General features: G+C 50.5%; 1 protein-coding gene across 10 annotated transcripts in view; it reads left to right on the top strand.

Moving 5' to 3' along the window:
* Window positions 1-6881: 6881 nt before the first annotated feature.
* LOC148056511 (uncharacterized) overlaps window positions 6882-16998 on the top strand; it is a 31410-nt gene continuing 21293 nt past the window's right edge. For 7 of the 10 annotated variants that reach the window (XR_015702920.1, XM_087749550.1, XM_087749554.1 and 4 more), the window contains exons 1-13: window positions 6944-7211; window positions 8277-8333; window positions 9008-9090; window positions 9760-9925; window positions 10591-10697; window positions 11516-11743; window positions 12324-12420; window positions 12911-13009; window positions 14011-14172; window positions 14489-14667; window positions 15119-15301; window positions 16259-16403; window positions 16684-16830. Coding sequence is in view for 9 of the 10 variants with exons in the window: in XM_087749550.1 (XP_087605676.1) it covers window positions 7095-7211; window positions 8277-8333; window positions 9008-9090; window positions 9760-9925; window positions 10591-10697; window positions 11516-11743; window positions 12324-12420; window positions 12911-13009; window positions 14011-14172; window positions 14489-14667; window positions 15119-15301; window positions 16259-16403; window positions 16684-16830 (1770 nt within the window). In the remaining variant the exon portion in view is untranslated. Of the gene's footprint in view, window positions 7212-7531; window positions 7596-7718; window positions 7794-8276; window positions 8334-9007; window positions 9091-9759; window positions 9926-10590; window positions 10698-11515; window positions 11744-12323; window positions 12421-12910; window positions 13010-14010; window positions 14173-14488; window positions 14668-15118; window positions 15302-16258; window positions 16404-16683; window positions 16831-16998 lie in introns of those variants that run through there. The other 3 variants (XM_087749555.1, XM_087749553.1, XM_087749552.1) reach the window with 3 other exon arrangements.

Below are 16998 nucleotides of genomic sequence, written 5' to 3'. Positions count from 1 at the left end.
TATTGTGGGGAAAAACAGGCCAGGTTTTTGCACAAAAGTGCTTCTTCATTTCAGCTTTAGAAACTGTGCTAAAAAGCTTGCTAGTTTTTCTCCAAATACACCAGCTACTCTCACAAAGCACATTCACATTCTCCCCCTGACCTCTGCCCCAGTGGTACAAGTTAAACTGGAGTGAGCGATAGGAAGGGGAAAAAAAGTCAGGCTGAAACTAAAGCTCTTTCTGAAGCCTTTACTACAAACTCCACGCTTCAAAAACTTGATCAAGGGAACTGCAAACGTTCCACTAAACCACAAATCTTTTAGTCAAGTTCCTGTTAAGGATACAAGGCATAAACTACCATTATTGCTCCGGCCACTGTGCATTTATATATATACTTGCCAAAGTCCCTTACAAGTTACAGGTTACTCCAAAAGTCCTGAATTGCTTTAAAATTCTCATGAGATACTCTCCAAAGTAGCCCTTCCAGAGATACTGATATTCAGGTCCTGGACCGAACACCTTACTCGGTGCTTCGGTTGTTTTACAGCAGAGCAGCACAGTTTTACGGACGAAGTGAGACTGTTTCTGCGCAGTCTCTCAGTCTCCTCCAAGTTCTTCCGCACCCATGGGGCAGCACCTCCAGAAACCACTTTTCTATTTGTTCCTGATGGTTCTAAACCTCTGTAACAAAACTTCAACAACGTCCTCCCCACTGAAGCACTCCTGTTACTATTATGGATAGCAATGCAAAGATACTCAAAGGAAACGGTCAGATACGCTTGGAAGCTAAAGGCCGCGATAAACGGGAAAAGAAAACACCATGTACGTGAGACCGTTGCAAACTTTTTCCTGGTGCAAAGTGAAAATTTCCAGCTACCTGCAGGAGACAGTAATCTTTCCTTAAAAGGTCTGAATCTGTATAAATAAAGCAGCGGTACTGCTTGGATTTTTAAAATTTTGTTTAAACAAGATAGACACCGAGCAACTCCTTTTCACAGGTGCCAATATCAGCAGATGTTGTCCTAAAAGAGGTATGAATTTCCCCTGTTCCTCACAGGCAGTCATGTTGAAAGGCGTCATTATATACTGATGTTGATAATGACTGCTCTATGCAGATTATTTTAGTGGACATAAAAATGGGAAGAAGGAGGAATCACCTCTCCTGCGAGGGAACTGACTGTTGCTGCAGGAAATACAAAAGAGTCATCACAGAAACGAAGTGGAGAAAGCAACTGAGAGGGAGAGTGAGCAGGGTAAAAAAACCCATTAATACAGTAAACAACAGTGATCCAATGCATACACTCATGAAAAGAAGCCGCATGCAAAACTAAAGCACTACACCACCACCACCACCACCACCACATAAAAAGGTTGTTAAAACTTCATCCTGGAATTTGAAAGGGATATGGCTATTGGGTGCCAGTCCTCACTGACACTTCCTAGCAGTCATACACACTCTCCCCTGGAACATCGCAACATCCCAAGCTCACGCGCTACATTACGCATTCAGTGTCTGTGCAACCCTGTTGCTTACGTTAACTGCAGACCTGATGAGAATGGAGCTGTGCAAAATTCCAAGTGCCTAACAAATGCACCTTCAAATGACAGGGTAATTACACAATTATTTGGTATATCTCATACTACATTTTCATACACCGGTTGCAAAAACCAGCTCTCTGAGCATGTTCAGCTTTGACGACCAACTCAAATAGTCTTGCTTCCACTGTTTTTCTAGAGAAGATAACAGTAATCAACAACTTGCCAGCAGAGATGCGGGAGAGAATGAAATGTTATCTCCAGCATCCACTGTTGGTCTCTGTTTTAAGACTAGAAGGGCAGGTGGGGCAATGTAACCTCAAAGAAGCTGCCTCTCCTCCTCCACAAACCTCGGCAAAAAGACTCGCTAGCTGGATGGTAGGAAAAGCTAGGCTTCTCCAGCCGGCATGCTTCCCACCAGCCTGCACAACGACAACACAGAATTATCCCCGTCCCACTGCTTTTCCTGATTCTCCTGCTGAACCCCCTTACGGGCACAAGTACCTTGCTGAGCCCAGGGGTTATTATACTACAGTGCTGTGAACACCTAAAGCTGGAAAAGGCGAGGAACTCTGCTTTTTCGCAGTTCTCACCATCATGCAGCATGTTTACAGCAAAGCCCATCTCTTGCCTTGCTGACCTCTAGGAAACCATACACTTGGCAGCCCTCGTTCTTCTGCACTTGCATTTTCTGGCTAAATCCTTCCCTCGTGCGCTGCTCTATGGTATCCAGGTTCTTGAAGGCCCAGCCTCACCACCTGCATGCTTCTCTGACATCGTCACAAGTGTTACAACACCTGCAAAAGCACAAGCACCATCTTACCATCTTCATCACTAGAAAGAGATGCTCCAGCTCAGGACCTGAATCCTCGGCAGATTCTTCGTCAACAAAGCAATAAAGCAAACAGCAGGGACTGGACCTTGAAAGCTGGCCTAACGCTCCTGAAGGAGCTCGAGCTTCTTGATATACTTGTTTAGATTTTGGCATGAGGATGCAAGCTGTTTGAATGCAGTTCTTGAGTCTGAAAAGGACTTTGCCTGTCCATTTAGACAGTCACATTTACGGGACAACCAGGGGATCGGGCCCAGCCAGCATGGGTTGACGAAAGGCAGGTCCTGCTTGACTAACCTGATCTCCTTCTATGACAAGGTGACCCGCTTAGTGGATGAGGGAAAGGCTGTGGACGTTGTCTACCTGGACTTCAGGAAAGTCTTTGACACCGTTCCCCACAGCATTCTCCTGGAGAAACGGGCTGCTCATGGCTTGGACGGACGTATGCTTCGCTGGGTAAAAAAAAAAAGCTGGCTGGGTGGCCAGGCCCAAAGAGTTGTGGTGAATGGAGTTAAATCCAGTTGGCGGCCAGTCACAAGTAGCGTTCCCCAGGGCTCAGTATTGGGGCCAGTCCCATTTAATATCTTTACCAATGATCTGGACGACGGGATCCAGTGCGCCCTCAATAAGTTTGCAGACGACACCAAGGTGGCCGGCAGTGTCGATCTGCTGGAGGGTAGGAAGGCTCCACAGAGGGATCTGGACAGGCTGGATCGATGGGCCAAGGCCAACTGTGTGAGGTTCAACAAGGCTCAGTGCCGGGTCCTGCACTTGATTCACAACAAGCCCATGCAACGCTACAGGCTTGGGGAAGAGTGGCTGGAGAGCTGCCCGGTGGAAAAGGACCTGGGGGTGCCGGTCGACAGCCGGCTGAATAGGAGCCAGCAGTGTGCCCAGGTGGCCAAGAAGGCCAATAGCATCCTGGCAGTGCTACGTTAACGGTTGGACTTGATGATCTTAAAGGTCTTTTCCAACCTAAACGATTCTATGATTCTGTGATTCGATCCTAGAAATCTGATACAGCAGAAGCACAGAATCTTCTTCCTTCCCTATGTAACTTCTCCATGATGTCTGTCCCTAAACAGCAGGTGGTAAGGAGTACAGGACCCCGACATGAATGATGGGCAAGAATCCCCGAAGACTGTTGAGAACTCAAAAGACGTTTCCCTGCTGCTGGTGTAACCAACTCTAGGTCCTGCACCACACTTAACAAGAGTTAGCTTAGAAACAGAAGGCCCTCAGGATTTTCAGCATGAGCCTCTAGCTTCACCCTGAATGGCAGTGTCCTACTCACAACGTCCGTATGTAATAGCCTTGAATTCTGAAGAGCCCACGTCCAACTACTTGAGAAGCAAAGATCTACGTTCAAATGCTCAGAACAAGAAACCAAAACCAGAGAGAAGCTTCAGGTTTCCGTAAACGACTGCACGGTTGAAGTATTACTCAATTCAGGGCCAAGTTGGCTTGCTTTGGACTTCACACAGGAAAACGCAAGGGGGCATAAACATGAGCCCAAGGCTCAGGAGAGCTCTGCTAGCTGTAGCTGTCAGAAAAATAACATCCAAAGCATGGTCTAGGGTTTTTTTCCCCCCTTGAGATTCTTCCATTTTCTGTCCAGGCAAGGTGAAAACATCTGAAAAGCACACAGGATGCAGTGCAGTAAACCCCCGTGTAATGATTACCACCTTTATAATTACAGACATTAAACCACGTCCTGCCTAGGACATGCCTCCCTGCCTTTACCTGGCCTCTGCCAGCTGCTCTGAAAGGCCTTGTCGGTCCCGCTCCATGGCTGCCAGTCGCACCTCTAGGGCAGCCTTCTCATGCACCAGCAATTCCTTCTCTTTGGACACCTTGGCCAGCGCGTGCCCTTGGCGAGAGGACTCCTGGCGCAACTGCTCCAGACCACTGCTAGCCCACTCTTGCTGGCGGTAAACCTGAAAGCGGGACAAAATACGGTTAGAGTCCTTTCTCTGGAGTTCTGTGCAGAGCCAGCCAGTGCCACTGGAGAATCGGCTAGAGGAGAAAGAGCTCCTGTACTGCGGGCTGAAAGTTTAAGAGCATCTGCTGTATACCGCCCTAATACCCTGGGCTGCCAAAAGGCACTGGCACTGTTAACTTGAAAGGGACGTGTAAGGCCATACTGGGTTGCCTGGGACCAGACAGCTCCTTCACGACAAACATACATACCCCAGGCTATGTGTTTTCATGCAAAAATACTGCATTTTCCAGAACTGCCACCTTGCAAACTAAAATTCTATCAGAATCTATGCCAGTGCTGGACATTTTCAGGAAAGGTTGAGCAAAAGCAACTTTGCTCGCTGAAGAAAGCAAAATGAAACACGTGGTTTCTCCTTCTAGGAAAAACAAAAACAAAAACAAAAACAAGAACAAAAACAAAAACAAAGAAGAGATCAAAGTGTCACCTGCTTCAGTGTGTAAAGCAGTTGGATGCAATGAGGTGATGCTCGGCAGGGAAACAGCCCTTGCGGTGAGCAGTGGCATTTAGTGGTTTATGAAAGTCTGGCTGATGTGGCCAAAGAGATGGTAGGCTCTGTTTGTACAGTAGTTCATGTCAGCAATACCGTTTACTTGTCTCACACAAAGAAGTTGTCTGATATACCTTGCCGGCATTCAAGTTTGAAGGTTAACTGTGATTTTTTAGCTTTTTTTTCTTCAGTGCAACACCTCTGCTGGATATTTGCCAAACATCCCACCTACTCCAAACCTAAGACTACCTAACAGAGAACAGACCATCGGAAACAAACAATTCTCTCAAAGTTATCCCATAACACTGTACACTATGAAACTGATGTTTAAATGATGACAAACTCCCTGGTCTCCTCCAGTGACGTGATTCTCCCAAGCTCTTTTGCCAGGCTACCAAAATCAGTCAGTCCAGAGTGCAGAGTCTTGTGTGATCACCTCTGTCTCATCTTCTTCCTCAAAGCCGACAGAGGTTCTAGCAATTCATAGAATCACTTAGTCTGGAAGATGACCGAGTCCAACTGTAAACCTAACACTGCCAAGTCCACCACTAAACCATGTCCCTAAGTGCTACGTCCACACGTCCTTTAAATACCTCCGGGGATGGGGATTCACCCGCTTCCCTGGGCAGCCTGTTCCAATGCTTGATAAGCCTTTCAGTGAAGAAATCTTTCCGAATAGCCTATCTGAACCTCCCCTGGCACAACTTGAGGCCGTTTCCTCTCGTCCTATCACTTGCTACTTCGGAAAAGAGACCGACCCCCACCGCGCTACAACCGCCTTTCAGGCAGTTGTAGAGAGCGAGAAGGTCTCCCCTCAGCCTCCTTTTCTCCAGGCTAAACAACCCCAGCTCCCTCAGCCGCTCCTCATAAGACTTGTGCTCTGGACCCTTCACCAGCTTCCTTGCCCTCCTCTGGCCACGCTCCAGCACCTCAATGGCTTTCTTGTAGTGAGGGGCCCAGAACTGAACACAGGATTTGAGGTGCGGCCTCACCAGGGCCAAGTACAGGGGGACGATCACTGCCCTAGCCCTGCTGGCCACACTGTTTCTGATACAAGCCAGGCTGCTATTGGCCTTCTTGGCCATTGGTTATTGGAGTGTTGATTGATTGTGGTTTACCCCTGTTTCTCAGTGGTTTATGTTGTGTGGTTTTGGTTGTCTTGTGAAATGAAGGTGTTTGAGCTTGTCCTTCGTTTGGGTTAGTTTCAATGATGTACCTCTGTGGCATTACCCAAAAAGCCTTTGAAGCAGACCCTACAGCAGCTGGACTGCTGAGGCTTGCGTGCTTCCCAGAGCGATACGGGGGACGCCCGCACCATGATGGAGGAGGAAGGATGAGCAGTCACTGTTGGCTTTTTTTTATCATAAGCACACGAATTGTTACAGGTTATAAATTACAAAACCTCATGACTTTTGTGGTGAATAAGTGAATTCATGTAACAGACTAGTCTGGGCAAAGGAGACTGAACCGTCTTTGTCATGTGTGTTTGTTGCATTTCTTCATGAGCTCATGAAATAAAGTTTCATTCACAGAGGATGTTGTCCTGTGAATTTGAATTTTTCTCTCCCGTACCAGTTTTCCTTTAACTGCTTGCAGTCTGTCCCATTCATACTGCAAAACAGGGAGGAAAAGATTAAAGAATTCCATCTACGTATGTTTGGGTTTCCTACTAGATTGGAACTCCTGCTCCAGTGGCAGTCAAGGGCTGAAGTGTAAGCTTTTTCTAGAAAGTTCTAGCTATTCAGTTGGTTTCCCTGCGCGATGGACCTTTTCTGCTCTCACTGCAGTCCCACCCTTTCTTGCCTGAGTGGCCCCATGCCCCCCATCCAACACTTTGGTGTCGGGGACCGTTTCCTCCTGCTCCTTCTCTCCCAGATTCTACAGGGACCGCCTTCTGCCCCAACGTTCTCCGGGACCGTTAACGGTCTCGAGCAGAACTTGCTGGAGCAACCGCAGCCAGGGCGGCCTCTCCCCCGCGGATAGCACCGCAGCCCGGCGCGGCACCGTCAGCGAGAAGCGAAGCGCTGCCAAAGAGCGGCCCCGAGCGAGCCCGGCTCTCCGGCCCCGCGGCCCGGCTCCCGGTCGCGCCCGGCGGGCAGGGTGAGCCGCTCCGCCCGCCCCGGCAGGCGCCAGGCCGCGGCCCGGGGCCGCCTGAGCGCGGTCCGCCGGGGCAGGCGGCGGAGCAGCCCCCGCCAAGGGGCCTGTCAGGCGGCGGGGCGCAGCCGCGCGGGCGGCGGGCCCGGCTGCCGAGCAGGCCATGGCGGCGGGGGCCGGGGAGGCGGCGCGGAGCCAGGCCTCCCTGCGGCGCCGGCTGCAGAGCTCGCAGGAGGCGCAGCACCGTCAAGCGGTGCTGGTGCGGAAGCTGCAGGCGAAGGTGAGGAGCGGGGGCGCCTGCCCGGGGCGGGGGGGGGTTGCCCGGGGCCGGGCCGCGGGGTCGGGGTCGGGGTGCCCGGGCCGCCCGCGCCGCGCTGAGAGGGGACTCGGCGGCGGCGATCTCGGGGGGCGAACGCGCGGCCCCAACGGGGCCCTCCCCGGCGCTGCCGCTGCCGCTGCCGCTGCCGCTGCCGCGGCCGGGCCGGCGCCGAGCCCGGAGCTCGGGGGAGGCCCCGGGAGCCGCCCTGCTCCGCCCGGCCCGGCCCGGCCCGGCCCGGCCCGCTGGGCGCCTCGCTGTGCCGCCGCCACCCTCCCGAGCCTCGCGTTAGGTCTTCCCCGTAGTAGAGTACAGGCGCCTGGCCCGCCAACGCCCGCGTTTGGCCACGTGAGCAGGGGGCTGTCCCCGAGGCAGGAGTCGGGGCGGCGGGGGTGGTTTGGGGCGGCCCCGGGCGGAGGCGGCGCCGGCCCGGTTCGCCCGGGGCGCGGGAGCGCTGGCAGCGAGGAGGGTGCCAGAGCTGGGCGGAGGGTCGGGGCAGGCCGTGCCGGGCCCGGCCCAGCGCCCGGCGGTGGTCACGGCGCTGCGGTGAGGGCACCCTGCTTTTGTGGCCCGTGCTTGTCTTCTGCAGCTGAACAGAAATCCGCATTCTGCAGTGGCTGAGCAGGACTGTGGTCAGAACTAACTTTACTTGCGAAATATTGAAAAGCAGTTTTGAAAACTCATTTCTCTAGCTTCAGCGACCCACTGGCCTTTTAGCCCGCAGGAACTAATGATCTGGGGTACCTGGTGGCCATTGGCCAGGCATGGCTGGCTACGTCTGTCTCGTCGTTCTGCTTGCCATCGCTGTCTTAGGATGAGCAGATAGCGCTACGTGTAGAAGAAACCCTGTCTCGCTTTCCTTACTGTTAGATAAAGTGAAGCTTCCCGATATCGTAAGGACTTCTTGTTGACTGTATCAGCAGCAGCACTGTGAAACGTACTGTGCTTGGGCTTGTAAAGACTTAGCGAAAAGCTAGTGAGTCTGTTACAAGCTGCATTCGCTCATCTTCATTCTGCGTATCCATCTAGGTGCTGCAGTACCGGACTTGGTGTCGAGAGTTGGAGCAGCAAGTGGAAGCAGGAGGGGTGAGTGTGCAGGCTGCTAACTAAAGATAGCGTATGCAGCTTTCGTTAACGCTGGGAAAAAAGCTGCCCAAAGCAATGACAGAGGAAACCAAGATTTTGCTGCCTGAGGGTTTAAAGAAGTGCCGTAAGTTTGCCCATCAGTGTTTTGTCCCGTTGGCGTTCTTAGAGCAGCCAGTAGTCCCAGAAATGCCAGTCCAGAAAACCCTATCGAGAAGGATTTTAGTTTTGTGAAAGAGTGCTTTATTGCTGGCGTAACATTTTGTCCTAGGTCTGTTACATTATATGGCTGTCTCTGAAAAAGGATCGGTTGAAACATGGCATTTTGGAAGGCGAGCATGCTGGCGTTCAACATACGGAGCTGGCCCTGTGCTTTTCTTTCTGCTTCACGGCTAAAGTAAACTTAGGAAACAAAAGGCAGGAGAGTAGGAGAGCGTTTGCAGGCTTCAAGTCGAAGTGGGCACTCGAGGTCATGAGCTGTGAGAGTGCAACAGCGGGAGACTGAGGAGAGCTACTCCCATTGAGTAACGCCCTTCCCCTGCGTAGTCACGACACCGTCATGCCTGGAAGAAGCCACGAGCTCCTGAGATACCCAACCAGCGGAGGGGAAAGCGATGGACGCTAGCAGTAGTGAAGGGAACACAAGAATTTGACTAAACCTTTCCTTTCTTCTTTAGGGATCCCTCCCAGGCAGGTGGGAAGCCACAGAAGACCACAGCCTGGAGAAAGCACTGCTTCAGGTGGAAGAGGAGCAGCAAAGGTACAAGGAAGAAGCGTTCCCTCATAGCTGGTATCCTGGATGGTCATGGAAGTGAGGGAGAACCTGTCAGTGCTACCTCGTCTTCCCAAGGGAAGCGGTTGGGCCAGCCGCTTTGAACGGAGCGTTTAAGGAGCAGCAGCTGCCCGAGCATTCACACACCATTCAGGGAGCCGCACGCACAGCACCCGAGACTTTAACTGCTAGGACCGGAGTCCCTTTGCAGCGGGCAGCTCCGCTGAGCTGACGGGTGCCCCTTTTCGACTCCTCGCTCACTCACACACTCACCCTCGGGCCCCTGCTCTCCCCTCAGGCTCGACCCTAGGTTTCCCTGAAGCAGAGTCTCGAGAAAGGTCCACAGTCTGTTTTCTGTGGTGCAGTAGGAGTGTTGTGTGCTGAACGGCTCTGTTTTGAGCGGGGGGTTATTCCGGGTGACCTCCAAAGGTCCCTTTCCAGCCTAAATTATTCTGTGGCTCAGTAGGTGAGCCAATGCAATCTAGGGACAATGCTAGAGAAAGGTGATGCATCCAGCGATGAGAGAGCACAAAGGGGAGGCAAGCCGTTAACTGTGGGCATCATCAAAGTTGAGGAGGAAAGGGAAACGAAAACTGTAGATGGAAATTGTGGATGGCAGTTGTTCAGTGACCTCTTTGCTGTTTCTCCCTTTCCAAGGTGTGAGAATCTGGCCGAAGTGAACAGTCTCCTGCGGGAGCGCCTCGATAAAGCGAATGAGGTCAATTCAGCCCTTAAAGAAGATGTTGGAAAGCTGACGGCGGATTGGATGAGGGCCCGGGAGGAGCTGGAATTGAAGGAGAGTGAATGGCGCAATGAACGTGAGGTAAGTACAGGCTACAGGGATGTCAGACGCGATGCCAGAGTGGAATGAGAATGCGTTTTATTTCTGGCACAGAGAACTTGCTGTGGGAAAGTTGTGGCTCTGTTGAAGGTGTAGTGGTGTTGACGAGCAGAAGACAGGGGTGTGAGCTGGAGGAGTGTCAGGAAATTGTGGTGATGGAAGATGCCGACCTGCTGTGACCATACTGCTCGCTCCTAAAGGCAAACGCTTGCTGTTGCTGGGCACTGTAGGGCAGTCACACAGGGCCGCTCATCTTTTTAATAGTTCTTAAATCTCCGTCTAGAGCAGGGGAGGCCAGAGAGGTCTGTGTGTTTTCACGTTGAGAGTAGTCAACAGAAGAACAAGACAGGCCTCCCTTACCAGTAGCCTGTTGTAAGCAAATCTGACACCGGTCTTGGAGGGGCTTGGTTTTGTCTTCCTCCACCGAGACCGTTAGACACCTCTGCAAGGCGAGATGACGAATCATGAAGTCAGGCGGCAGGTCTACTGAGGATGCTTCTCTGGTGCCTCTTCAGTCCTTGATGCCCGTGTTGCAATAGTTATTCAAGAAGACCTGGTGATGGTGGTTGTACGTTCCCCTATCTGAAAGACTCGTACAGTGACAGTGAAGGCTGAATTGGCATTTCTTTTTGTCTTTGCATGTTTAGCTTTATGAAAACTACTTAAAGGGTGAACATAACCGCCTGCTCAGCCTGTGGCGTCAGGTGGTAACCTTCCGCCGTCATTTCCTGGAAATGAAGACTGCCACTGACCGGTGAGTAGAAGTTAAGGCTAGATCTCTTGCAGAAAAAAATGTCGCTTCCCTTCACACCTGCTTTTTGAGCCTCAGTGTTATGTTAGTTGCGGCTAGGGATGTGATTTCTCCTTTGACAGTCTGTTTTGTTGTTCTTGGGCTCTCTGAGGTTGCCTTCTACACAAACAAAAATAGCGGAGCCTTAAGAGTACATTCTTCTGGTGTCAGCATGCAATTTCAAACTCTGGGTTACTGTCAGCCATTTATCTTACTTGCTGATAAGCCTTCCACCATGTGAGAGTACGCCTGACCTACTATTTAATTCTTGTATTATTTGTGCTTTTTTGTTACCACATTTTAGGCTTATTCTTACACCACCTCCCTGAAACGTTTGTTATGGAGATATTGCCACGAGCCTCTTAGCAGTCCAAGTGCTGATAATAATCGGTCGCTTAAGGCTGATCCCCTAGGTATAAAAGCTGGGGACCTTGGTAAATTCCTTACATCTATTAATGATAATTAGAGTATGCTAAGAAGACGGAGCAGGAGCAACAGTTAATAAGAGTAATTAGAGGTCCTGGACACCTTTTGGCTGTGCCATACATTTCTTCTTGTCTCTGAGGAGAGAACAGAATGATTCCTTAACTATCCAGTCGAGTCATTGCTCAGCTGTCAAGATGTGTCCTTATCCCAAAGTGTCAGCTAAATGGACTCATTTAGACGGCAAAGAGGCCGTCTTTCCTGCCAGCTGCTACTGTTGTGCAATGACGTGCTTCAGAATTGTGTCAGCTGCTAAAGATGGTGGTGTGAACTTCAGCTCTTTCTTTATTCTTCTTCAGAGATTTGTCAGAGCTGAAGGCAGAGCAAATGAGGCTTTCTGGATCTGTACTTGTGAACTGCTCCCGTCTAAAGTCTGGTGTCCAGCGCTGGGATTGCATCACTTTGGGTAGACCTGTCCCGAAGGATGAGGCCCAGCAGCAAGCGGAACACGAAATAAGCCAGACGACGCAGGAAGTGATGTGCTTACAAGTCAAGGGGGACCTGGAGAAGAAGGAGCTTCAAGACAGGTAAAGGTGTTTTAAACCTTGCTATTAACAACATCATCTTCGCTGATTCATAGGTGGGCTGTGTTCACATTTAAAAAACAGACCCATTCTGCGCAGCCTTGTTTCTGTCTCTAGTCAAACTATTGCCTTCAACAGAAAGGACAGAAAAAAACTGTCTGACTGAGAGAAGCTCTTCTGAGTAAGACAAGAAAGAAAAGAGATTGCGTATTACAATGCTTTTGCCGTTAACTGATTGTTGGTAAGAAACTGAGACCAGTATAAAGAGAGCTGTGTCTCTTGTACAGCCCTTTTGCCACCCAGGGCTGTGCTAAAGGGAGTTGGGAGGAATTAGCCCAGGGCCATCGTAAGCAATGCAGCACCTCTGTACTGACAGTTCCTTGCTAGACTGAGTGCAGGCGGCCTTTGGGGCAAGAAGTGCCATTTTGCAACATCAAGCATATTAAGCTGTAGAGATGAACGCTGCCTTTGCTGTATTTTCTGGGTTGGACTTTCTCTGCTATGCTTCTGGGAGCTGCTTAGCTCTTTGACAGGTGACGGTGTGCAATGCTTTTGGAATGGCACGTGGACCTTCTCTTCTCAGGGTGATGGAGCTCTCAGCCTTGCTTGCACAGTCTCAGAAGCAGAACGAGGAGAAGGAGAAGACCATGAAAGCACTTAATGACACTGTGGAGATTCTAGTATGTTTTACCTTTATCTGGGAGATAGCCCAGTGTTTGCTCTGCAGCCTTAGCACAAAGAGGTGTGGCTACCTCAAGAGAAAGAGTGGTAAAGATGCTAACTGTCTAACTAACATCAGGCACATTGCCAAAATACTCCTTGTGTGTTTGGCACACGTGGAGTCCGCCCAGGTTCAGGCAGTGGCAGGGGAGCTGCAGACAACTGAGGTGTCTTCCTGAGGGGGGTTGCACCAATGCTATTTTGCCTGTGGCTTTAAGTCTCTAGGGATCAAAGTTCCTTGGAACTGACAGCTTCATAGCAGTCTGTAAAAAGTAGCTATTCGTCTTTCTCCTCTTAGTTTTAGCAGAGGAGAAATTGAACAGAACTGGGAAGGAATATACTGGAATCTCTAGGGCTGAGGCTTATCGGCATGACAATGCTACTGAGGATGGGAACGCTACAGAGGGGAGCAGCTCTTCACTGCCCACCTTTTTCTTATTCTGTTCTCAGGAAGCAAGTTGGTTAGAGAAAGAATATGAAGCTTCGCTGACTAAAAGTGCCAAAGAAGAGAATGTTTCTCTCCAAAAGCTGATAAAAGATATAACCGAGGTGAGTACAGAGTTGGGACCACACCCCTGTAATTTTGATTTAAAAGTACTTGTGGAAGGCAACAGACTAGCCCAGGAAACAGAGATGTATGTTGTAGACTGTCTCTGTTAAATGCTACTGGCTGTTTAATTTTTATACCACTTTTCTGACATAAAACCTGTTATAACTTCCAAGTTGGCTGCCGTGTGACACTTCAGCGAGTCTCTAGAAGTTTCAATACATTCGCCTTCACCGTCCGGCTAAGGTCTCTCTTGGACTGTGCTTTCTGAGCTGCCTACTTGACATTTGTATTCCAGTGTTGCTTGCAGGCTGCCCCCACCCTCCTTGAACAATGACTCTGTTGTTCTTCAGATTTTTATAAAAGGTCACCGACTCAGTCAGCGCACTTGCCAACTCTGCTCCTTCACTCTGCATTCACTGACCATTATTATCTGCCCAGAATCGCAACTGGTCTAACTGTTTAGGGGGAAACTTTAACTTAGTCCTACACTTCACTCTGGGGAGGGGCGGTTTAATCATCAGATTTTTTACACAGCCTCTCACAAAGTCAGTTCTTTCCCCTTAGGTAGTCATTTTTATCCTCTTGTGCTACTGCTCAGAGTCATTATAAACATCAGCTTTTTCATTGCTGTTTTCCAGTATTCATCAGCTTCCTTCTTCCCTGGGCAGCGTTAATGTTTCCTTTCATTGCTATTTCCAGTGTCGATCTGGTGCTCGTGTATGTGGCTCTAAAAAGCTGAAGGAGACCAAAGTCATTCCTGAGAGCTTCAAGAAATGGAGCGATCAGGCAGCCTCCAGCCCCTTCCCACTTGTCTCTTCGTGTTTATAGTAGCTGTACTCAGAAACCCCTGGAGCACCTGCGGCCACAGGGACAAAACTTCTTTGTTGACTGAGGAAATGAGCTTTTAATGACTCTAGGGTGAAGTGGGGGAAAAAGGAGGAATAGATGAAGAAAACCAAGTAGAAGGAGCAAAGAGTAACAGCTTGATGTGGGCTTTCAGGTGGTGTTAGATGACAGTGCCAGCACGGTCAGCATTATCTGCACTGACAGTTCCCGGCACGCAGAGTCTAGCAACATCCTCTCTTGTCTGAGCTCCCTTGATGCAGAGCATGCCTTTGTAGTGGTTCAGGAAGCACTGGCAAGGAGGCGAGGAGCAACACAGGTGAGAATTTCTGCTTGTCTTCACCACTGGCCACAGGCTCAGCTGCTAATGCCTCACTTAGCTTGAAACCCTTCCATTCACTTTAGCCTGTTTAGCCAGTTTCTTTCAAGCGTTCCCACTCTTGGTACCGTATTGCCTTGCCAGTCTCACCAGCTCTGTGTTCTTCTGCTTTCCTCTCCTTGATCTCCACCCCCTCATCACAGCTTTTGCCTTCAGGTGAGCTGTGTCGCTGCTTGTTTCTTCTCCCAGCTACCTGGAGCCATCTTCCCTGCTCCTTACTGCTTGTTTGTGCTCTTCCCCTGCCCATTCCTTGCAGGCCCTAAGAGAAGAGCTTTCTGCCAGGCAGGACTCCATCCATTTCCTGCAGCACCAGCACAGGCAGCAGGAAGAGAAGTGCAGGAACCTGCAGCAAAGGCTCGAGCAACTGGAGGAGGAATGCAAGACATCCAGCAGCCACCTGCAGCACCTCCGGTCTCTGGTAGAAGCACTCAGAAGGTGAGTGTTTCCTCCTTCTCCTGCCTTCTAGAGGCAATCTGCTTCCAGTTCCGGGACTTCAGAGGTGTTACGGGCAAAGAACTCGCCTGCCCTACCACGCGTATGCCTCCGTTTGGCACTTTAGCATCCTCCTGTCCCTGCTTTTCGTGCTCTGCTGTGAATCCTAAGGCTGTCTTGCAGACTCAGCGTGAGGTTGGGATACAAGGCGCCTCCCTCTTGACGTGCTGCTTCTCTGAATTCTGTTCTTTGGGTGCCCTGTCCTAGCCACTGCTTCTCACCGAATGAAGGCAAAAGCCCGCCTTCCTTTCTCTTTCCCTCTTCAGTTTCCTTGTGAGGGCAAGAGCAAGTTCTTCCTTACCGTGCTCCCCACAACTCCACCCTGGAATGATGAGAATGGGATCCGTGACTCTTCAGGCCTCTTCATTCTTCTGACCGAGCTTTGTCTCTGCAGTGACTGTGCAAACCTCGAGAAAACCAGGGAAGAGCTACAGCAACAGCTTGAAGTAACGGAGCAAGAAGCCTCGCGTCTGCGTCAAAGTAACGCTGAATTGCAGCTGAAGGAAGATTCAGCCCAGGGGGAAAAGGCGGAGCAGCAACAGACGATGGAGAGAGCGCGTCGTGACCAGGAGCTCCTGTGAGTGTTAAAGCTTCCTCTGGGCAGGGGTGGGCATGGGTGGACTTCAGGAGGCCCGCCGTAAAAGAATGAATTTTGCATGCTCGTCGTTCGTAGCACAGAAGGGTGAAGGGAGCACGCGGGCAGGTCTGGCTACCTACTAACGTACAGCATAGCTGCCTGCTTGTACTTTCTTTACGACCCTTTTAAAAAATCATTCCAAATCCTACCTGACCGGAGTAGTTGAGGACAGGCATAAGCTGAAACCAGAGAGGTTCAGACTGGATTTAAGGAGAACAAAAAATTGAACCGTGAAGGCAGTCACGCAGCAGAACAGGTTGCTCAGAGAGGTGGTGCGGATTCCATCCCTGGAGATCCGGACGACCCAACCGGCTAGAGCCTTGAGCAACCCAGACTGATCCCAGAGCTGACCCCAGCTGCTTTGAGCCAAAGAGATTGGGCTAGAGGCCTGCTGGGGTCCTTGCCAGCCTGAATCGTCCTGTGATCCTGTCGTTATGGGATTGGAAATTCATACACATCTCCTCCCCAAACAGACTGCAGGCTCTTTCATCGTTTCCCTGCCGAAGGCAAGAGTAATTGCGGGAACGTTTATCTGGACTTAAAAAGTCTGCCTTACCCAAAGAAGAACTTTGGAAAGTCTTGTATCGAGTGTATCAAAAAGGAGAGAGAGAACTAACCGGCAGGAAGTTCTGTTAAGTTGAGAGTACCTGAACTTTTTGGAAACGTTCTGTGATTTCTGGAAGCTTGTTCTGCTTCCTCAGTGACGCACGTTGCACCTACATCAATGACCAAGAGCGATGCAGCTCTAGTCAGGAAATGCCGGCGTTCTTTAGGTGTCAATAGAAAGCTGTTGTGAACCATTCAAACTGCCGTATCTGGGACACAGTACGGGCCCTTGGTTTTGGAAATGAGAATGTTTTTACATTAAAAACTTGTTTGTCTTTCCCCTTCTCGTAGACTGAAGGACTTGGCTGCACTGGAAGGAAAACATTCATTGTTACAGAGCGAGTTGGTAGTCGCGAGAGAGGCGCTGGAGGAATCGCACCTTCAGAGGGATCTGCTGGAGCAAGAGAAACAGGAGCTTTCCACGGCACTGGAGAAGGTATGGTCACCTTATTCCTGGGTGGCACTTGTGGGAGAGGGAGTTGTGATAGCAAGACCAGCGCAGCTGCTGTTGCTGGCAGCAGAAGACGGGGAAAATGTTGTTCTCCTTGGAAAATGGTGGTCAGACCACGCAGGCTCTTTGGGGTGGTCAGTCCCCACGTGCTTACTGGGAGCGCTGAACTGGGAGTATGTCAGAGACACGCAGGGGATGTGGAGTTGCTGCTTGAAGTCAGGGATTTTCCTGCCTTTGTTGTCACGTTGTTCTTTTGTCTCTTCAGGCAGAGCAGTCGGTAGCAGAGTTGACGGGGGCTCAGAATAAGCTGACTGCTGAAATAGCTGATCTCCGTGGTGCAGCAGCGAACGTGGGCAGCATCAACGAAGCCCTCGCATTGGATAAAGTGCAACTGAACAAACTTGTGCTGCAGGTGAGCAGAGTTGCCAAAGGTCTTGCCAGGTGTTTGTCTCCAGCTGCTGCTTCTTCTCAGACTTCTTGCCTTCCGGCAGCATGGCTGACTGAATATGGAAATGTTGTTCCTTTTTCCGTCCAAGGCAAACCTCCTACAGGGTAAATCTTACTGTCTTTTCCTTCCTCT

The sequence above is a fragment of the Nipponia nippon genome, unplaced genomic scaffold, assembly GCF_047370975.1.
Source record: "Nipponia nippon isolate SJK-2023a ecotype South Korea unplaced genomic scaffold, ASM4737097v1 scaffold_13, whole genome shotgun sequence".
NCBI classification, from domain to species: Eukaryota; Metazoa; Chordata; class Aves; order Pelecaniformes; family Threskiornithidae; genus Nipponia; species Nipponia nippon.
This window is presented reverse-complemented; position numbering and strand designations above follow the sequence as displayed.